General features: G+C 45.5%; 1 protein-coding gene across 3 annotated transcripts in view; it reads right to left on the bottom strand.

Annotated features, from left to right (window-relative positions):
- The window catches only part of PTCHD4 (patched domain containing 4), a 79774-nt gene extending 57472 nt beyond the window's left edge, over window positions 1-22302 (bottom strand). Inside the window, exons 1-3 of one of the 3 annotated variants that reach the window (XM_065730417.1) lie at window positions 22292-22302; window positions 21367-21916; window positions 88-568 (exon numbers count right to left, since the gene is read on the bottom strand). In XM_065730417.1, coding sequence (XP_065586489.1) covers window positions 88-568; window positions 21367-21915 — 1030 coding nt within the window. In that variant the 5' untranslated portion in view covers window position 21916; window positions 22292-22302. Of the gene's footprint in view, window positions 1-87; window positions 569-21366; window positions 22045-22291 lie in introns of those variants that run through there. The other 2 variants (XM_065730414.1, XM_065730415.1) reach the window with 2 other exon arrangements.
- Between the last annotated feature and the right edge of the window lie 873 nt (window positions 22303-23175).

Below are 23175 nucleotides of genomic sequence, written 5' to 3'. Positions count from 1 at the left end.
AAAATCTGCACTTTATAACCCAGGATGTAATTTACAATCCTGTCATTAAGCTCTGTTAATCCTATTATTATGAAGATAAATAATTACCCATAGCGAAGAAAGGGATTCCCAACAGAGTAGAATTATATTTTCCATCAGTAATGAAAAATATCCCTGCCGCAGTGACACTGGAAATACAGATAGTGAGTACTCCCAAGAGTCCCAGGAAAGGTTTGCTACGCAGGCAGTCCTTCATGGAGCTCGAGAGGGTAGCAGTCAGGAGGATCAGCATCAGGCTCACCAAAATCTTGCCCCTGGCCAAGAGACTGGTCTGGTGGAAGTCCTTCCAGAGGCTGAAGGACGCCAGCGAGTAGAGCTGCAGATCTTGGTGATCCAGCTGCATCTTGTGCATCAGTTTACAGAATTCACTCTCCCACTTCTCCCCAATGAGGTCCTGGGTGACAGAGCCATACGTTTGGAGGTAGTAAGTGATTTGGATGGCTCTGGCTGATTTGACTCTCTGGTCCTTGCTGTTGGGCACTTCCATGACCCCTCCAAGCTGGTGGCCAATAAAACTGCTCCTTCCATCCTGGGAGGGAAAGTAAAAAGATGAGCATGTGGTTATCCTGCACAAGATGTATCACAGCGATACTGATCGGCTCTGCCTTTCTATCACAGGCAGGCTGAGAGCTTGACACAAAGGCCACTGCAGTCAATAGGAGCCATGCCTTTCACTTCAGTGGGCTTTTGGTCACATCCCTGCCCCTGCCCTGTCCCCTCTCTCTCTCTGTTTCTCACTGGTTACAGTCTCATTTGCAATTCTGTGCTGCAGTTCAGGGACTGCCCAGATACTCGCTGCAGTCCCAGATGCTCGGGGACCAAAATGTTGCATGCAAGCTCCTCTGCCCAAGGGAGAAAACCATTTTTCCACATTTTAACTGTGACAGAAAACAACAGAAGTTTGCTATAAAGATCAGTTTCTGGAAGACTTGCGATTTCCTGACTCTCGGAGAACTGTCTTAACAAGTTGGAAATGTACAGAAAATGAGGCTGTAGTTCCTTGGTACACAGATGAAAATGAAGATCAATCCACAGAGTTTAAATCCACATCAATCCACAGTTACTCTGGCTCTAAAACAATATCGTTAAAATCCGACTCTTTGATTTACGTTTGAGATTTCATGGAGAAACAAAAACGGCCTTAATCCTTGATTTAGCTTTATTTGTATACATTTATCTTTCAAGAGCACAAAACATATCTGGTCTTACTTATTTCAGTGTATGCTAGGACATAGAGATTCCATGAAAATCAATAAAGCACACGTGTGGTGTACTCAGGATCGGCCCCATCTATCTGCCAGACCAGACCATTCTTTTGTAGACCTGTCTGGTCCCATTCCATTGTTGTTGTAACGTTTTTCTGTTTGGTTGGTTTTGTTTTAGGAACACTTTATCAGTCTAGTTAACCACTGGTTATTCTAGTTCTCTAGAATAACTGTGATCTGCCCCTTTCAAGTCAGGGGAAACTCGTGTGCATTTAGACTATCAGACCTTATTGCAAACTGAGGAAGAGGACTCAGTAGATTGGATAAAAATGTCCTAGCACAAGTAGTCTCTTTGAGCAAAATAACCCTAAAGACAGGGATTAAATGCCTGCTGCACACCAAATAACAACATTTCATGTTTTTTTCTCCCTCTAAATTGGATTAGAAGTTTTCTTTACATTCGTACCTAATGAAAATATGCCCGAAATTCTCAAAATACACCAAACATCACGCAGCAGTGAGGTCACGTGCCTATGGCAATGAGCTCCAACCTGGGAAATGCTCCACCCTATACACACACGAAAGCAATCACCAGCAAAAGTCCACAAGCATTTGGGAAGGTGTTTCACATCGCCTGTTAACCATTTCTAGAGACACCTGACTGCACGGGCCGCCTCCTCTCCTTGCTGTGTTTTTCATCCCAAGGAAAAAGCAATGAAGCAAGGTACCAGGTTTTGTGAAGCACAGTTGTCTTCTGGTACACCTGCTCACAGAGCCCATAAATATCAGAAACTGAGAGACAGTGCTCAAAATGCATAACGACTCGCCTTGTCTTGTCTCTGGTATGCAAGGGAGGCAATTCTCCCCCTGAATTTCCTCACTACACCTGCTCGAGGGCAGGAGCTGATGCTGCTTCCAATGTTTGCCCAGGGAACGTGACAAAGTGCTTTTCAGAAGTTCATTTTTTCCCTGTTCCCAGTTGTTATTTCCCACTGAAATAATGGCTTCTGGCGAGGTATCCTGGCACCAGCTGACACACAAGGTGATTTGCAGTCTGATGCCAGCTTCTCAAATCACCTGAAGCCTCATTAAAATCATCATCTAGGCAGAAGCTGCTAGTGCAGAGGGGCAGCTGCCGCTCTCTGGGCTCAAAAAATCCTCCACTCTGGCATTTTGTACTATAAACCTACTTTAATTCACTATTCCTATTTTTCCTTTCTTTTTCCTAAGGAACGTCGTACCTGACACTCACACTCACAAGAGGCTTCTTTCCAAGCTGACAATCCAGGTTTGAGCAATGCAGTCCCTGCTTCATTGGATGCAGCCCCACGGCTACAACTCCCCTTTGGCACCGCTTAGAAATGTTAGGAAGCACTGCTGTATTTCCTCAGCATAAATGCAGTGTCGACATTCAGATGATTTCAGCCACTGCAGGGAGGCTTCAGCAGCACAGTCCCCTTCTCACGCAACGGACTGCAAGTCAGATCTCACTGACTCGCTATGCAGCACGCGCCGCAAGGTTATGGGACACTTTGCACTGACCATCTGCCTTCCTCTGTGAAAAGTGCACTGAATGACGGCAGCATTTCGAAGGAGGCATCAGAGCAGGCACAAATAAATCACGTTCTGCTGTATCTCCCACGAGGCAGAAGATAACTGCTATTTGTTATACTGATGTGCAATAGGGCACCTGGCTTGTAAGGCAGCAAAATAGAGAGGGGTTTCAGAGGGAGCCAAGGAAATGGCAGATGCTGAATTGCTTTGAGGTCATTTTGCCCGTCTCCTTCATTCCAAAGGTGTCCTAACTATGTGAGTGTTTTGCCTTTGATACTTTTACAGCATGTAGACACGTGTCTAACACCATGGCATTTGGAAAACAGACCCTTTTCTAACACAGCTCACTTGCTGGCTTTCTCAAAAGCTCCTAGAGAAATAAAGGCTTGGACAGCGCTGGCAATCAGCGTCGACAAGCCCAGCAAGAAAGAAAGCTGTGAAAAAATACTGTCATCCATCCCATTTTGCAGAAGAGTAGGAAAATAATGACCCAGGATGGGTACCGTGACCTTCGGGGTTCCCTGGCAGCCCCAAGGGCAGGACCCTAACCTGCCCTCTGTGACTCATTGCCACTTTGCACCAGTTATCCCCTGACTTCTCTGCCCAAGTTCCCAGCTGCTCTCCAGGAGCACACAGAGGGAGACACTGATGGTTGTGCTGGGCTGGGCTAAGGCATGGGGAGTGTTCTGAGGCCATGGGGACCTGTCTGTGAGGGACAGACAGGTACTGAACAGGTGGATACCCCAAAGCCATTCGATAGGATTTAGCAGGTTGAGCACAGCTACTATTACTGAGCTAGATATCTTTTATGAATGCTACAACGGGAACAGATCTCCTGTGAATTCATCCCAGAGGGCACCAGCCCAGGTTCCCCCCTACTGAATTGTAATGGAGCTCATTTCCCAGACTCCCATCCCTGATCCTACATTGTCCCTGCCCACTGTTGTGCCTGTCCTGGGCCAGACAACTATCCTGAGGGACACTGGCCTCTACCTGCTTCTCTCTTACAGGGAAAAATGGGAGATTTCAGATATTTTTAATTGGTGCAAACATAGTGTTATTTCCTGCCCTCTCACCACCCTGCTTAGTGGAGCCCAGGGCTGGAGAAAGGTTCAGAATTTGTTCCAGACTCCTGGCGAGGTGAGAGCAATCCTCACACCCTACTGCCAGGTCACTCCCATTCTGAGCATCTTCGCAGGGCCTTGGTCAGCCAGTGTCTCACTATGCTTACTATTTTCTGCTTTAACTGGTACATCTCATCATATAGCAATAGCTAATTATCAAGCTACATTACAGCAGACTTGACTATTATGGCCACAGTTTGTTGGTGGACTTGAGAGTGTTATGCTGACTCCAGTGTGAACAATTCTATGACTGTGATCCAGAGTAATGCTGGTGTAGACCATGCAAATTCACTTAAACTCTGTTTGACCTCAAAATGTAAAAATGCTCAGCAGAGGGCAACCAGGGATGTCTGTTGAAGCACATTGTGTGATAAACTTCCTAATAGGATCAATGCAGCAGTTGCTTGCTGTGATAAGGACATTCCTACTCCACCATAGAAAATATTATACCAGAACCCACTTGTCTAAGGATGAAGTTGGTTACTGTAGTTCAGCTCAGGTTTTCAAAGCAAAACCAAAGCAAACAACCAAACAAAACGCCAACAACATAAAGAGAAACACAAAATCCTTTCTTTGAAATATGATTTAAGGTACTGGGCTGTTTCTGCCTCCCTCTAGACTTACTGTAAAGCTTTGGAGGCATTTCTTTCTCCTTCACCAAATGGATTTCTCTGCCTCTGTCCCTATTAGGGTCACCTAAGCAGACCTTATACTAGCTGATCTCAGTTGTAAAGCCACCAATTGCCACCAATTCCTGAAGCATTCCAGTGTAGCAGCTTTCCTTCCCTCGGAGCTGTCAGTGCTCTTGCACACCCATGTGACTGCTTGCTGTGCTTGTCCTTGAGTGCTCATGGAAAATCTGCAGCTCCTCCAAACCACTTAGCTGTGGGCAGAGCATTCAGAACTAGTGATCTCCAAAGGCAACGCATACGAGGCTGCACCCAGATGAGTGGGAACAGGAGCGCAGCAACAGCCATGTCAGCTTAGCAAAAAAAAATGTAGCAGTGATCAAGAGAAGATCTCTGGGAAAGGATATATACATTCATTCAGCAACCATGGCATTCAGCTCATTAGCTAGTCAATCAGATTAATCCTGAAAGCATCAGGAAGAGGCACGCACATTCAGAGGATTATCTGCCCCACTCTAAGGTATGAATTGAGAACAAACTTTCCCTGTGCTGACCTCTCTCCATTTCCAGCAGAGCCACAAGTGAAGAAGGCAGTGGGGGACAAAGCACCTTAGCTGACCTGTACTGTCAGCCCCAGTTTATGTTGGCCCCTTCACTGGCGTGTCCTGCAGGCTGACACACACACACAGAGCTTGAGTGCCCTACAGGGGACATTAAGGACCACCTTTGTGCTTTTTACTAGCAGGACATGTACCCAAAAGAGATCCAGGAATGCCTGCACCTTTCTCTAGGTGGGGAGTCTAGGTTCTTGCTACTTTCTTTTACTGCTTTGGGTTTTCTAGCTTTCAGTTATAATTTCAAAAGAGACAAGAACAGAAGAAAAGTGTTTCAAGAGATTGATGTATCTTAGGATTAATAACAGAGAATGAGAAGTGATCCTAACCCAGATCCTTTCCTTTCAAGTAAATCAGATTATGGATGAATTCATAAGGGTGTAATAAGAAGTGTGATTGTTATTAGAGATCTTCTTTTATGTGGAGGAGGTTCAAAACTGCTTTACTCTCAAGGTTAAACTCCTGCTTGTTCCATGTCAGATCCCACTCAATTCCTCTTGGAATTACTGCCCATCTCAATCCTGGCTTATTTCTGTCCCCCATTGCCTCAACCTGTGCTAAGCACACAGCAGTGTCCTTGCAGTAATATCCATGTTGTCTGTGACTATCTGCCACCCCACATGGGGAGGGGCATTGCTGGAACACAAGGCTTACAGGTAGCACAAAGAGGACTGCATGCACTGGCAAATAATTCTGGGGCACAGCTGACCTATCTGTCTTATAGTTCTCCTCTCCACCAGGAGCAGTCACAGGAGGAAAACAGCCGTGGCACTGCCAGGGCAGGCAGCAGGAGGGGAGCTGATGGCTGTATCACAGCCCTGTGGGATGTAGGAAGGGATGCAAGTCAGGTGCTGGCTTTGGGTGTGCAATGGTTTGCTCTCGAGGAGGGGAAGGGCCTGCACAACTTGCTGGCAGTGACACAAGCTCACCTGCCCCAGGGGCTTTGTGTTAGAAAGACCTCTCAAATCATTCCTGAATGTGTGTAAATAGAGCAGATCAGTCTTAAAGTGCTGCTATCCTCCTGACTCCAGCAGGAGCAGTGCCACAGCTGGTCTATTGTCCTTTGAGTATGTGCTCTGTTCTGTTCTGGTGGCAAGTCCTGAAAGCAGTCACCCCAGGCTCAGCACTCTGTTTAACAGCCTTTACCTATCAGTGCAGCTTCTCTGCTAAAAAGAGCAAAAAGTTGGGCTACATCCCAGCTCTCTGGCTCCTAAATCCCACATGATGAAGGATGATGGAAAAAAGAACCACTACAGCTCAGCAGTTTCCTCAGCCCATCTGTGAACAGACTCATTACCTAGGGATGGCTTTATGTGTGGACCTGCACAGGGAGGTTTCCAACCCCATGGCCATTTCTAGTGGTCCCCTCGCTGATCTGGAACAGATGCAGGAATTTCCTTCCAAACTTCTACCTGAAGACCTCCATGCTTCTTCATATCAGTAAATGGGTCGATATTCGTGTTTTACATGTATTCAAACTCTATGACAGAGTTGTGCAAGGAGGTGCCATTAGCTTTAGGAGTTCTGCATTTCACAGCACAGTCGTGGCCCTCCAGTTGTGCAAACTGGGACCATTTCTATGCTTCTGTCAGGTGCTAAGCCTTGAAGAACTTGGCTAGGCTGATCTAATTTAAAAAGTTGAGCCTTTTTCCCCTGTCTTGCACATAGCTACTGCTCATTCCAAAGGATTGTCTTTCTATCAAGAGAAATGCAGGAATGAGTCACAAGGGAGGGAGCACTGGCCCAAGGGAGATGTGCAAAACAACAGTGTTTGGATATATACCACTAACTTATCACACATATGCAGGCATGTCTAGGAAGAACAGATTTTTCATCTTCTATATTTGGCAAACTCAAGGAATCTGGAGAACGAATATTTTATATTAAAGAATACTTCATATAAATTCTGGTTTCATCTGCAGCTTGAAGTCAATGCTAAAAATATTCAAAGGAAACCAAGAAATTTGCAAATTGTATGAGGAGACAAGGAATGCTTTTTTTTTTTTGTGGTGCAGGCCAATGGTCCATCCAATCCAATGCTCATGTTTAAGGCATGATACACCAAGACGGAGTCTTCTATAATAGGACTGGAAGATGCCCTTGAGGACCCCATGGATCTCCTCCTCCACTTAAACAGAAGTGTGAAATGAGCTACAGGAAGGGAGAGAAGGAGCAGAGCTGTCTGATTTTTAACAAACTGGTCTTTCTCCCAGATGCAGGGATTTGAATGGAATTGCCAACCAAGCATTAGCAAGATTAATGAATTAAAGGCATCCTGTCCACAGTAACATCCAAGATAATTTTGTTATGCCAAGGGTGTTGTGGCTTTCTCCACATGGATGTAAAAGGGACAACATTCCACCAGAATGCTCTCTGCTTCTGATGTTGGCTTAATCTTAAAGCTTTCCTGAAGTCCATAGGGTCAGAGTCTAAACAAGAAATTAATTCCTGAAGTAGAAAAGCAAAAAGACAACAGAAAACACCAAAAATCAATAAAACCTCCTTTCCTTCCTCCTACAACAAAGGCAGAAAGGAACAAAACTGTACAAATACACCATACACACTTATAGCCAAGCAGAAGGGTTTCTGGGGGACAATAGCTGTCCCAAAAGGAAACACAAGAAGAGGACACACGTTTTACTGGAAGGTTTGTGGGTGCCCGGGCTTTGTGAGCATCCCACTGTGAACCTCTCCTAGCTGTTCTCCCCATACTGCATTGCCCAACACACACAAGAAGCAGGGAGAAAATCTGACAGGGAACAACAGGATTTGGGGCTGCCCGGTTTTATTTCTTCATCTGATGGAAATACTAAAAAATAAACAGTGGAGAATAAGGAGTGAGGAGTAAAGTAGATCTGCAGGAATCTCTTAAGCTCTTACAATCTGAAGATTCAATAATGACTCAGAAAAGAGTCCTTTTTTTCTCTTTAAATTACGTTTTATGTTGGCAAACATCTCTTTAATTTTCTCTTGTCTCTGCTCTTCCCCATTCCTCCGGGGACCGGCAGCCAAAGTACTGAAAGTCTGCGATAATGTTTTATCAAAGGCGAGGCCAAAAGAAGTGCTGGAAATCACAGAGCTAAGTGCGAGGCAGCAAGATCTGGGGGCTAGCATGACTCTGAGGTTAGCTGCCAGCTGCAGCGTGCCCTCAGCTCAGCCCCAGCTCTGAGACAGTGCACAGCTTGCTCCCATCCCGTTCAGCAGCCGCCACTCATGCAGCACTGTATGGCACAGCAACACACTGTACAAAACATCTCTGCTCAGGTGCATCATGCTCTGCTGAAAGATCTTCCCTTTTACGTAACATATCATCAGCTTTAACTCCTTTTTAAAGACTTGTGTTGTCTCCAATTTGTGATGGTGAACCATTGCTTTACCTGAAGCATTCCCCCTTCCCTCCAGCACACAGATTCTCAATGAATTTGGACATTTGGAAGCTGGATAGAGCCAAAAAATGTCTCATTTCACACAGCTTTGTGTCTTTCTTTTCCAAAGGTTGGGCCAGTATCTGGAAAGGGACAGTGGGCAGGAGGCTTTCAGTAGGCTGGTACCCATGCAATAAAATACAACTTTTGCTCTGATTCTGGATCTGTATAGGAGATAGCTGACTCCCACCCAATGTATTTTAGAATTCAGTACATTCAAGATTCTTCACTCCTCCATAGAAATATCAGCAGGTAGTTCTTACATTTGCAAAATCTTCCTCAAGATCACCTTAAAAATGTTCCCTTCCTGATAAAATCTTTTGTTCATAGCATTCCACAAAACTGAAAGTGGTGTCCTATGATTCTGTAATATGTTTTCCTTAATTCTTATTCCTATACAAAAAAGAAAACAAGCTCATGGCATGACCTGCCATTTGGGTTTCTCCTTTTCTCCTTTTTCCTGATCTAGCTGTGGTGTCCCTGTTCATTGCAGGGGAGTTGGACTAGATGACCTCTGTATGTCCCTTCCAACTCTAAGGATTCTATGACTCTAAAATAACAAATCATTTTCCCAGCATAGACCTCAAAGACATTTTAAAGTTAATACAATACATGTTAAAAGAAAATGTCCCTGGAGTGCAAAGTGATTTTGCAATTTATATTAATATAATCTATTTGAAAAGATTTGGGTTCTGGCAAGAAATGTTGAGTTGGCCTTGTAATTTAAAAGAAAAAAGCTTCAGATGATGAGACTTTGTGCTGATCTCACCACCTTTTTGTGTGGTAATCTTGACACCGTTGGATTTTAATGAAATAAATATTTAGGGGAAAATCTAATAAAGTAAACTGTAAACAAAGTATAATCTGAGGGAAAAGCACTTCCAGTGAACGGAGTCTCAACTTTTGTCTCCGGAGCACTCTACAACATCATAGTCTCATGCAATAAGTCACCAGTATAAGGCAACATATTATGCAAGAAGCTGGCAATTAACTCCAGTTCTTTGTGTGGAAGTGAATTCCTTACTCAGATTTTAGATCTCTTGCGTGAGACAAAGCTGCAACGGGCACAAAAAAGACCTTGAATTTCTCCATGAAATGATGCTGGGAACTCTTCTCTCAAATCAATGAAAATGTACATTACTCCCTTGGCCATTCAGAAACACTTCACCTGACATGAGTCCTTGCTGTAGTGTTCTCCAGATTTAGTAAATTCACATACTTATGGAAATTTGAGGTGACTTTTTTATTTCAAATGATCATATAGTGGAATCCAGCTATGTAATTTTCACCAGATGAAAGGTAAATGCATAATTGAAACATTCACTCTCATCTATGATGTCTTCAGAGAGCAAGTTCATTTCCTCCCAATGTAGTGGTTAAAAAAGTGAAACGTGTTTCTTCTGGAGATTCACCATTCCCTTCTCTGTCTAAATATGGGGGACAATTAAGATTAGATGGTGAACAATAAAGGACTCAAAGTAGAAGTTCCTGTCTTTGGTATTTATTATCCTGTATTTAGTATTTATTCCCTACCATGGGTCTTCATATGTGTCTGCCACCCAACAGCCACATCATGCACTCTTAGTGTTAGGGCATGGTTCCAACTCACTGTGTAGACTTGACCATCCACTGTAGCAAAAGTCATAAAGCTATGGACATTTGTGAAGAGGAGAAGTGCTCTGACTCCACAACCTATTTCACCAGCACTACCAATGTACTCCTGGAGACTCGTGGCACTTCTGGTCTGCAGTCACACTCAGTTTGGTCAAAAAGCAGCAGAAGGGATCCAGTTCTGGACAGATCTGGACTCTCCTGTTCAGATGAGTTTTGAGACTGTCTGCTACACAAACTTTTCTCTGGCACAACCAGGATCTCATTAGTGAAGGACAAAGCTCAACAGGGACAACATAGAGTAAATTTGTAACATCAGAGTTACAAAGGTTTTTTATTTAAGAGGTGGGCAAAAATGCATGACATGGCAAAACATCTACAAGGCTGTCCCACCAAAAAAAATCAACAGTCAGCAGAAAAATCCAGAAGAAACCTGTTTTCTTTAAGAAAATAAAATAGCAAAAGACTCAAGACAGAACAAAAATTTATCAAGGCTTCTTTGAGTATTAAGCACCTCAGTTATAGCCTCTAAAGCACTGTTCAAAGTATGGAGTGAAATTTGTCCTGCAGAGCTTGGTCTATAATAAGATGAATGAAGAATGACAACACTGAGCAGTGAAATTTCCATACTTTCTAAGAAGTCTCAGAATCATAAATAAAACCACGTGCCCTTTCTGTATGGGCTGCAAAATCCTGACTTTAATATCAACTGTCTTTGACCTTGGTCGTTTCACTTGAGCATTGCATCTTCAGTACAACACTTGTGTATGTCAGCTAATAGGATTCTGTTTCAAGGGACAAACACAGGTTGCCCTGTGGGGACTGGAACATAACTAAAACTCTTCAGAATCTTTTTTTATTTTCTGATCAGGTCCAGAACCGCTCCAGTTCTGTTTGTGGAAATTCAGCAGCTACAGACAACTCTTCGTTTAATATTATCAATGAATTCCATTTCCATGCAATTCAATTGTACTTCTCAGTAATTAATAGAGATGTTAGATGAGACCAGATCTAACAAGAATTCTCAGGACACCCTGGCACGATACCTTCCATAAACTTGTTCTATTTTCATTTATCATGATTCTCCATCTGCAGCCTTTCAGTTTCCAGCTCACATAACTGATTTCCCATCTAAGCCAATCTGAAGTAATTTTTCTATTAGCATTTCCCACACTAACCAGGACATGGGCCTGTCTGACCTTATACCCCTTTTACACCTTTGACCTCCTGTTGTTGCACAGAAGAATTGAATTGCCCAAAAAGCTCTAACATCTCTGACTGAATTTCTCCAGATGCACTCCTCTGCGATGGGAAAATCTATGTGAGGGTGAGGAGGACCTGAGATGCAGCATAATATGAATTCTTGGATATGTGGTCCCACACCATAATCACCACTGGTGATCCATCACTCTTCAAAGGGTTCCTTTACAAAACAGTGGCTGAAGTGCTGTCCCTTCTGTGCTCTATTTCCTGCTCGAAGATACTATGAGAAAGACCCAGTTCAGACTGGTCCTGTAGTTTAATGATTTCTTTGATTCGTCGAGTTTTATCCTGTGCTATTCTCTATTCTTGTTGCCTTTTACTTGCTTTTAAAGCAAGGGGAAAAAGAAGCCAATATCTTCCACTCTGCCTTTATTTTTTTCCAGTCATTTTTACTATTGTAAAGATTATCTGTGTTTTCCACAAAAAAAAAAAAAAGCATCATAATCATTCCTAATTGAGCTTCCTTAAGATCTGTTAAGCAGTGACAAATGACCCCATTTGTAACTTTCCATTTGAGATGAGTATTCTGATGAAAAGATCACTGAACATATGCTATTAGAGTATTTGCATTTATATAACCCATTTTCCTTCAAGAATGAACTCCTCTTGCACCAGAGCCACAAAAGCAGTAAAATTTGCAGTGATAAAAGTAAATTCCATTCGATGGAAAACAAACAACAACAAAAAAAAACAACAAAAGAAGCCCAACTTTTTCTCTAAAATTAAATCAAAAAAATTAAATCTGAAAACAAAACATCATAAAAAATGTCAAGAGAGCAGGAAGATCTTCAGCTTTTCAAGCTTTTGAATTTATTTTTGGGTATATACCTAAAGTCTAACACCTGTGTTAGTCTTGAAGCCTGGGAAAAACGTGGGCTGGAGAAACATACCCATTTGTGCTTCTCTACTGCTGTCTCAGCTTTCTTTGCAATTTACAATGATAATCACATGTGCATGAACTGGGTGACCTGCAGGTTTTATGTGCAGATGGAAAACAAGTCAGAGCATCTAATGCCACACATTCCAACTGCTCCTGAGAAGTGAACTTGTCAATTGGACCCAAAAGGTGCGTGGTACTGACTCTTTAGGGAGAAGTTTTGCACTGATCTGTGAATAAAACCTCACTCGGTGGATCAAGAGTCAATGACAAGAAAAGCAAACATGGATTTTAAGGAGAAAAAATGTGTATGAATATTCTCATGTCGTGTCTGCTCATCACTGAAGTTGTTCACGTACTTTGTGGACGAATCAAAATCTCCTCTGAGAAACCATTTTAGAAATTGGCTAGGAAACAGGATTTGTATCTAAGTTTCAGGTCCTGAAGTACTGCTCATGGCATCTTTCTTCTTAACAAACTGCAAATTATTTTACAAACTAAATCCTCTTGGAAAGCTGGGAGTGGAGATCCCTTGGCCCATCCAGCATAACTGTCTTGGTCTCTGATAAAATCCAGAGTGTCTTGTTGGGGACACATCTATGTCCATAGGCAGTTAGCTGTGTCCTTGGCCGTGCAGCAAATCCCTGGGGCTGTGTTGGAGGGACATTTCTTCTCTCTACAGTCTTCAAAGCAGAGCAACAATCTCCTCCTCACAGTTTGAAATTCCACACTGAGAATTATCTTATTTCAAAACGAGGGAAAACATTTCATTTTAAAATAATACTTTTTAATCCTCTGTTTTCTAATGTGCAGAATAATGTGAGAGCAAACGATCTTTTGAGAATTTTTGAAATAGCTCTTTGAAAGAGCCATTGTAACACAAGAAATGAAAGTAATTTGTCACAGACATATCAAAGCAAAAATGCTGGGACCTGTTCTTCTCTTTCCTCCCTCCTATACAGAAGGTAAGGAGAAGGTAGGCACTGTTTCACAGAAGTTTCTATTTTCATAAGTGCTATAACTTCTCGTACAAAAAGGTTCAGTTGAAACGTTACGGGCTCATCCTACAAGCAGCACAGATGACACAGGGTTTAGCACAGGATTAGCAAAGCAGTCCGTGGCTATTTCTGAATTGTAGTGCATTTCTATAGCTGTTCACACACCATGTGTGAGGAAAGAATGACACTTCCCAATCAGAATGACAACACTTGTGTAACACTGCTGGGAACGGCTATACAAGGTGCAAGAAAAGTGGGATCCTGTCTTACACGTAAGCAAATTTCTGTCTTGCTTAGGCTCCTGTCTTGTGCACAGGTGTTAGGCACCCTCTGAACTGGTTCTATAGATGACCTTTATGTTCCCTGTATATTGTGCTAGAATAAGTGCTAGGTGCTTCATCTTTCTTTTGAAGATATTCACTGACCCCTCCCAGGTCTCCCAACAACAGCACAAGGAACTTAATTCAGGTTCACTGACTTATTTGCTGTTTAAACTTTGATCTAAAATTGTGTACCCTAGCTAGGTTCACTTGATTACACTTGATTTACACTTTTCAGGTTGGATATTAGGAAAAATTTCTTCTCCAAAAGAGTGGTCAGGCACTGGGACAGGCTGCCCAGGGAGGTGGTGCCACCATCCGTGGAGGTGTCCCAGAACCACGGAGATGTGGCACTGGGGGACTCGAGCAGTGGGCATGGTGGGATGTGTTGGCAGTTGGATTAGATGACCTTGGAGGCCTTTTTCAACATTAATGATTCTGTTTCTAACTGCCCATTATTGTGTGAGTGGGTTCAAGGAAAAGGAAATCTGCATCGAGACGTCTGTGTCATACCAGAGCTGCCCACTAACAAACCACTCCCTTTGTCCTTGAGCTGGCCCCTCAGAAGTTCCTTGTGTCCTGTCCCTCCTGCCACCACCAGATCCCACTTGCCAGCGTACCAAAGGTCTCGAAGCACAACACCTAGAGCTCCTGCTCTTCTGTGGTCCAACCAGTGTAAAACTGGGACTGGTGCAGACTGGGGCCAGGGTCAGGGCATTGATGTGTGCCACTGCACGTGATGATCTCTGCAGTACCCAGGGGTGCTTTCTCTTCTCTCCCCCTTTGCAGGATGCCTCACAGCCCCTCTACCAAGCAATTCCTTTGCTATCTGTTCTCCACATGAAACTCTTGTTCCTCAGTAGGCAGGAAAATAGGGAGCACGACTAAAGCAGTGAACAACAGAGTTATAAAGGTTTTATAGCGTGCCCTTTCTGCCTCTTGTCTTCTCCTCTCCTTCCCTTCTCACACAGCACCTGCTTTATGAAGCAGTCAAAGGTTTTGTTTCATTTCTATTTAGAGCTGCTCTCCACCTGCAGCCCCAGCCACGCACAGCATGCAGGACTGAGCAATGGACGTGGGGTCTGCAACAGTTAAAAGCTGTCTGTACAAATGCATGACCACGGTTTTAAAAACCTCTCCCATCTCAGAAAACCAGTCTGCAGGCGTTTTACTTCTGTAATCACTGTAAAGAACTTTTTTTCCTCTCATAATATCTGACAATGTTTAACACACTTTTTGTTGCTAGAGGAGTATTTTCAAAACATCCAGCACAACCTTACCTACATCATGTTCTTGCTTACTAAGGAAGATACGTATGTGACATGCATATGCACATATACTTAAGGAGTGTTAAATAATGTAATAACTTTTAGGACGTATTCTCCTTACAGTGTTCCTCACACTTTTACCACAGAGCATATATTTATTTATCAGTTATTTATTAGCTAATTTTAAAGATTTCCTCTCCTCACCAAGGTCATTTGGAAAAAGTAAAATAAAAGGCACAGGGATGGCTGAGGATAGAAGTTTTTCTGTCAGTGTAGAAGCACTGGTTGAGATTCCTCGACAAAATGAGGTGTTTTTAGAGTGCTGCACATGATAAAACTAAGCAATGAGTTTCACTAGGAATATTTAGCAAATATTAAAAATGATGACATGTTAATTATCATTATTATTTATTTAATTTATTTATTTATATATAATGTTTATATGTCCAATCCACATCTATCAATATCTAAGGAGTGTGAAGCAAAGGGACGAGGCCATGCTCTTCTCAGCAGTGTGTGGTGATAGGACGAGGGGAAATGGCCACACACTGAAGCATAGGAAGTTCTGCACAATGTGTGTGGGAACTCCTTCCCAGTGCAGTGATGCAGCACTGGAGCTGCACACAGAGGTGGTGGATCTCCTGGAGACGTTCAGGACCCACCTGGACACCGAGCTGTGCACCCTGGGCTGGGAGCTGCTTTGGCAGGGGGTTGGACTCCATGATCTCTGCAGGTCCCTTCCAACCCCTACAACTCTGTGATATTTATAACAGCTTTCTATCCACAGAGGAGCAGCTTTTGTAGAAAGTCAGCAAAGTGGTGCTGGACTTTCTGTCTGTGGCAATTGGTTCTCATTCTCCACAGTCCCAGAGAGGTGAGCCTACAACCAAATTAACTTGGATATATGTCTCCTTTTTCTGTCCACCCAAACAAACCTTCAAATGCTTCTTCGTAGTTGATCCTATCATGGCAAGGTCTCCCAAGGGCCTGGCATTGCATGAAAGGCAGTCCCTCTCCACAAATGGTGACAAAATTGAAGAGTGTAATGGCTCAGGAGGAAAGGGACGAAGAGGCTGATGAGGGTCATCCCTGAGATCAAGGGCAAAGCTCAAAATAAAATCAGCATCTGCCATGATAGAGGGGACCATGTCCTTTGTCTGCTACCCTGCCTGTTTCACTGTGCACCTCACAGTGCCTGATTCTGTCTTTTGCCTCTCTGTAGGTCAGCATAACGTGCAGACTATCCACAGCCCTGAAGGGATGAAGGTGGAATGTGTTGTGGAGGCTGATGAGGCAACATCAATTTGTGATTTTTGCCCTGGAGAACAGCAGAGCAAAGAGAGCACGCTAAACCCCACCACTGATGTTATACATTTCTTCTCTGTTCTTGCTGCTTGTTTACCACGGGACAACTTGTCCTGGTACAAGTTCATTCAGTTTCATGTCCCTGGCCCTGTCAGGGAAGATGGTCTGCTTTTCCTTTTTGGTAAACTGTCTCTAAAGCTGGTCTCACAGAGCTAGGGAAGAGAACTTCCTCAACGTATTAAGTGCAGAAAGGAGTGGAGAATGTTCTTAAATATGCAAGAAATGCTTCATTTCTTGTCCATAGTGGATAAGCAACCAGTCTGACCTTGTCCTTTGAAGCTGAAAGCTGCAGGGACATCCTGCACCAAGGACACAGCTCCAGGAGCAGGCACCAGGTGAGGAGTTCTGCCCCGTCCTGAGGGTGTGTAAGCACAGGTGTGAGAGCAAGGGGGTCCTGGTTTGGTTTGGTTTGTTTCCAAGGAGGTTCTCATCTGAGCCAGGAGAAGCTACTTGCCTTCATGCATTTGCTGCCTTGCTTTCATGTCACCGAGCAGCTGCTCCGAGCTCAGCCTGCCCAATCCTGCCTTGATCCGAGAGGCTCAAATGAAAACTATCTGCTGCCTCCAGCCTTCCTCTTCTGATCCTCTCCCTGCTCACATTTTATTAGTCTGATTGGGCTTCACTGCTATTGCCAGCCACAGAGCACTTAACAGAGTCCTGAGCCACGGGCTTGGCTTGGGCTGGATGGGATTATGGGTGGTACAGAGGTGCACTGCCTCCAAGGAACCCTCTAGAGAACACTTGGCCACTAGCAAACCTTCAATTACAGGTTTCAAGATGCAAAGCAATTGTGTGTAACTTTTCTGCTTAAGCAACAGAACATTCCATATCCCGTGGACGCGCTCATCACGGCTGTGGAAATAGAGATGTCTCTGTTACTGGCTGCTGTCTAGTGCAGTGCTCTTAAGTGACTGATCATTAATGGGAGGCAGATTACAAAAAGCAATCTGCTCACAAAGACTCCTTCTAACCTGCAGTTGTCGTATTTGTTGTGGTCTCAAAGAAAGAAGTTCTAAATTATTGTCTTTTCTCAGGCAAACTAGCAAATAAACATGAAAAGAAACAGTGAAAGTGAAATACTCGGAACAAAATGCTTTGGTGTATGTATGCTTTTCCAGGTTAGAACTGCATTTAGAAATAATTCCTAGTAGCGTTTGTTTGTTTGTTTGTTTAAACCTGATAAAGACAGCAGATTTGCTGGCATAGTGACAGTGAGAGGACAGAAGACCATCTCCTCTCCCATATCTGTTACTACACAAGAAATAACCCCAAGTAATCAATAGATCTGTCCACATTAAGTAACAATATGAACCTCAGCCTGTACTGCAGCCACGGGGCAGGGGCACAACATGTCCAAGCAGATACACAACGCTGTCCCCAGAAGGAAGGCGATACACCTACTGGGAATGGACTGACTCGTGCTATCTCTGAAGCCATGCTCTGGCAGTGTTTTGGAAAATGAGCAGATAAAAATCATACCTGGGAACACACTTGTGAGTTAACAGCTTTGTGCAAGTCTGTGCTCCTTGTAACCTTGCCTGCTCTGTGTGACGGGGGTTCAATCCAGACCCCCATGTACAGGAACGTCACTCTGTGGTCTGTGACAGTGAGGGCGTGAGCAATCTTGCTCCATGACTTATCCCAAAAGTCTCCATCCAGACTTCATTCATCCAGCTCTGGTTTCCTGCTCTGCCACGGTCTATCTGCATGACCTTGGGCAAGTCACTTTCTGGCTGGGCTGCAGACTGCAGCGTGGTGAAGCAGCAGCTGTAACTGTGCTGACCACGGTCTCTAAAGTGATGGGAGCAGGGATACAGCTCGTTTCACCTAGCACCTCAGAAAAGCAAACTACAGTGATCCCTGCATTGCCAGAGTGGATTTTTAATGCATTTTAAGCATTTAAAACAATGCTGCAATCTGCACTCTGCCATCTTTCTGCTCCTCCTCTGTCAAATAGGGAAACCAAGACTCCCCTCCTTAGGAGAGGGCAGTGAAAATAAATGTATTCAAGACTCTAATCTCTTCCAACTCTGAATAATGAGAAGTCATTACCTCGCACAGACAGATTTTCTTAGAAAAGGACAGGTTTGTTGGACTCGATGGCCCCATCCAGCCCTTCTGAGATCAGAGCAGTTTGCTGACATGTGGCACACAGAATGCTCCTATGAAAGACCTGGTAATAGCATACCCACAGCCGAGCTTCAGCCCGTCCTACCTAACCAGGAAACAGGAATGGAGACAGAGTGAGGGCTGCTCACAGGGTTTCAGGGAAGGGAAAACTACAAGTGGTTCTTGCAGGTCACAGGTTGAGCAGGAGAGGGGACTGGAGTGGCTCAAGATTGCCACTGCGGATCCTGAGAAGTACAGGTCAATATTTGTCCTTTGTCAGCTGCAGACTGAACACAGCTGGGACTCCTTCGTGGTTTGTAAACCCGAAGTGTGGTTCACAGAAGAATTTTATTCAACCTATGGTCAGTCTTAATGGAGGATGACAAACTCTATTGGTATTAACCAAGCAACAATTCATTTGAGAGAGAGGCAACCTCAGAAGATCCTGGTGGGTCCCTGTGGCTGCAGGGAAGTTTTGCTAAGAAAGCTGCCGAGGACATGGACGACTCAATGTGGCCAACACTGGTCCTCACCAGGTAAATCTGGGGGATTTTTCCCCCTGTTTTATCCCCTTCTCACCAGGTAGTGCTGGCAGCCTTGGCTGTCTGGTTTGCATTCCTGTTAGGTCCATGTTGCAACTGCTCTTTCATGTCACGGCCCAAGTGAAAAAGAAATTAGGAACCTCATAGCTACAATCACAGGAGTGGTTCCCTTTGCTGAACATCCAGATGATGATGTGCTCTTGTGGTATAACATCCAGGATACACAGCTAAATACACCTGGACAAGCCTGGAGCATGTGGCACAGACCTGGGCTTCCACAGCTTTTGTTCAGAGGTCAGAGACAGGGAAGCCAATAAATAAACCCAGAAACTTGTACTAAACTGCAATTTTGGCCATTCCTTGTGGAACCAGAAAAAGAAAGCCTCTCTTTCCCAGCAGTACCAGGGACTCTTCCTTTCCACAGATACGGGTTGCCATTTTTAGCCTTTCTCTGAAGTACGGCCACAGCTTTTGTTGGCTTTACATCCCTCTGATGAGAGGTAGGTGGAAGGCACCCAGCTTTGTCCCATGTTAAAACTCAGTACTGGAGGTACTGAAGGGCATCTGTTCCTCCACCTGCATGATGATACACAAGTAACGTGGGGCTGGAGGTGCTGGGCTGATATCTGGCAACGCTTTGAACCGTGCTTTGAGAAAAAACTTTGCCTATGAGTTAACTACCCATCACTGTTATTCTGTTAAATCTCCAATCCCAGTCAACTTTTCTTCACTTTTTCTTTACAGAAGAAGTAGAAATGGTTAAAAACACATTGTAAATGAGCCCATCCTGACTGTGACAGGTTCAATTAGGCTACTTATGTGTGAGGAAATTCAGGCTATTTAGGTTTATTAGGTTTATTTAGGTCAATTAGGCTATTCAGGTGTGAGTCTGGACTGATAGAGTAGAACCAGTATTTCTGTACGAGGACGGCTGATAGCGATGTTCACCTGGATTCTCAGTGCCTCCACTAAATTAGTTCAATTTCAATTTTAAAAATAAGCAAAATAGAAAGAAAACATTCTTATTCTGCATTACAGCAGGAGTGCCTTTGTGATGAACTGAACAATAAAAATTGTTCAGGAGTATTTAATCCAGAGTCGCTCCTAGTGTTCCCTAGCACCGCTTGCACTCGGGACTTTCCAACAGCAGCAAGGACACCTTCCCATCTCCAGGGCCTCAAACAGCCACAACTGTGCATGAAGCAATTACTGTAGCATCTACAGCAGTGGGACCAAATCCCATGTGTCCCATCTGCCCTTTACTGAAGGAAAAAAACAGCAAAAAACAAAAACAAAACCAATCAATATTTCTGCTCTAGTTTTTTGGGTAGCGACTGGCTTTGCATTTTTTTCCTGGTAAATGAGCAGTAACAAAGATAACTTCAGGACCTGGCCAGGATTTGCAATGGCACTCATCTGTGAGGGGCAACAGGAAGGACTGTGCTCTTTTCCCTATGACCTGAGTCCCGAGGAAAGAGCAACCTAGGGACTCTGTTCAACTGTTAAGTAATCCCTGCCTCTGGTGCAATGCCTGGGGAGCATGCAGATGTGCCACAATTTGCAGAAACTTCTTCCACCATCCGCCTGCAAACTTTACAGCTTACGTGCTCATAGCAGGTTAGTGAGCCAGAGTGCTCCTTGCAAGAAGGAAAAAGGTGCAAGTGTGCCAGGGGAATATTCCTGACTTGTTTGTGCCAAAATGTTTATTCTTTTAATTGGAAGGACTGAAGCTTCTGTCCCCTTTTACCTTGTTTCGCCTTTGCTGGAAGCCTCCAGCTGATGAGATCTGTCCCAAAACTCCAGCCCATCCATCAGCCCATCAACACCAGAGATAATTATTTTCATACTGAGACAAAAAAAAAAAAAAATCCACCTCCCTTCCCCTTCTGTGCATGCAGGTAAAGAAAAAGCAGGCAGAACACCTGAAATCACTCCTCACCCAAACCTCCCGCTTCTACGGCACTCACGGGGGCAGGGAGACACAGCAGCTCGTTGTGCCTTAGGGGAAAGCCTTTTTCTGGCCATAGCAGAGATCAATTACCCTACCACGTCCCTGGGGCTGGAATAGGGGACAGCGAAACCCAGCGAGACCCCAGCGAGACCCCAGCTGTCCTCCCCACACCCGGTTCCGACCTCCTGTCCCTTGTCCCGATGCATTAACCCCTCGAGGCACCGCAAGGTCTCCCGGTCTCCAGGCTGCTCTCCGCTCCTTGCTCCTCCTGGCTCGGTACCGTGCGTCCCCCCACCCTCCCTCCTCGCACAGAACAATAGCAAAGCATCGGCTTCAGCTGCTTCCCGAGGAAAGCCCAGATCACACATATTTAGACAGAAGGAGAGAGATAAGGTTATATTTCTCTCGCTGTTTAGGACAAGAAATGAAGTGCTGCCTCTTTAATTGGCAAAAGCATGCAGTAAGAGCATACCTTTAATTTAGTGTTGGGATAGCTCACTTGCACCCTGGCTGTTGTCTTATTGGAGAGGGCAGCCTGCCTCAGATCCTCTAGCACTGAAATAATATCATCCAGCACGCATTTCTTATCCTGATTTCTCAACACACACAGATGGGAAAAAGTATAATTATAGCCTTTGTAGTTCACCTTCATTTCCAGCACGGCTCGGTGGATCTGCAGGATCACATCAGCCTGATGCAAAATATTGCCTCCGGGTTTGGAGAGGAGAATCACCCTGCCATACCTCCCCGGGGTGTGCAAGTCCGAATACAGCTGGCTTTTGGATTGATCGAGGGAGAACAGGCTGCTGGCTAAGCTCCTCTCGATCTTGGCCAGGCTGTGGCTGGGGGCTACCAGGCTCTCCAGGTCAGTGTCAGGCTGGAAGCGGTTGAGCAGGCTGAAGCCGAAGATGATGGTCAGGACTGCGGGCACAGTGAGGAAAAACACCGGATGCCTGCTCACGAATAAGCCCAGCTTGTAGAAAAACGACTGGAGCCCTCTGTGTATCACCTGCCGCAGCATCCTCCACCAGATCCAGCCTGCAGATGCTCCTGGCCGTCTTAGAAAGCACATGTGACATGTGTAGCTCCTTACCCCTTCCTGTCAGTTTCCTTTTCTCTCTCCCTCTCTCTCTCTACTACTCCTTTAAAAGACTGCAGCAAGTTGCAGCAAGACAGCCAAATATTGATCAATGGGGTGTGTGTGTGCGAGTGTGTGTGGAAAGGACCTGGCAGAGCAGGGAGGGGGGGGGGGGGGGGGGGGGTCCTTGCTTTTTTCCTTTTTTTTCCCCTCGCTCTTTTTCCCCTCCTCCCTCCCCCTAGCCAACGAGCGGCTCCCCCCTCTCGCTGGGTGCCCCCCTCTCGCCGCCGCTGCTCGGGCATTGCACCGGGAGCGCTGCCGGCTCTGCAGTGCCCGCTCCGCGCCGAGCCCCGCTTCCCCGGGCGGGCGGAGAGCGGCCCCCCCCACCTCACCCTCCCCCCCATCCCCACCCCGCTGCAAAGAGCCGCTGCCCTCCTCCCTCCCTTCCCTCCCTCCGCGCACACACACGCGTGGGGAATTGGCTGGGGCGGGAGGATGATGCTGCATTTTAACATCCCCCGATCCCTCCTTCGTCCCCCACCCCCCTCCCCCTCGGTCCATCCACACCTGCCGCCCCGGGCAGCCCCCGCTCCCCTCCCCCGCGGGAAGGCTTTGCGTGGAGACTTTGCGGAGCAGCAGCTCCCCGAGCCCCGGTCCCACGGCTGCTGCATCCCTCCCCCCCCTCCCCCGCTCCCCCCTCCGAGATGCACAGCCCCACGTATCCTCCTCTCCCTTCCATCCCTCGTTTGCAGTCCGAGGTCGCCCCGTGGGTCCTGGGAGGGGGACAGGGACTCCTGGGGAGGTGTGGGGTTAAGGGCACGAGGTGCCCAGCTGCTCCACTCTGCAGCCCGACCGCCTGGAACTTCTGCCCTGGCCGGCAGCCCTGTGAGCAGTGACCTAGCAGCTCCAGGGCAGGGTTCCCGACCCTCCCTTCCAGCTGGAAAAGACGTTTCTCAAGCAAAGCCACCAGCAGTCCATTACATAAGAGCAGAGAAATTCTGCAGCTCCCAGGACTGAGGGAGAGCAGCAGAGAAATGCACGCGTTTTGCAGGAGGAGGGCTGCCCACCAACTCTCCAGGCAGGAAATTCTGCTTCCCCGGGAGCTTTGGCCAGGGCTGGCTGGCACAGCAGATCCAGCCCTGGCAATCCTGGCAGCCCAGCAGGCAAGGCAGGAGAAGAGGCAGGACTGTGTGCAGGAGCTTT

The sequence above is a fragment of the Cyrtonyx montezumae genome, unplaced genomic scaffold (assembly GCF_038088225.1).
Source record: "Cyrtonyx montezumae isolate F1298 unplaced genomic scaffold, pur_monq_1.0 scaffold_13, whole genome shotgun sequence".
NCBI classification, from domain to species: Eukaryota; Metazoa; Chordata; class Aves; order Galliformes; family Odontophoridae; genus Cyrtonyx; species Cyrtonyx montezumae.
Note: the sequence above shows the minus strand (reverse complement) of the source record. Positions and strands in the feature narration are given on the sequence as shown.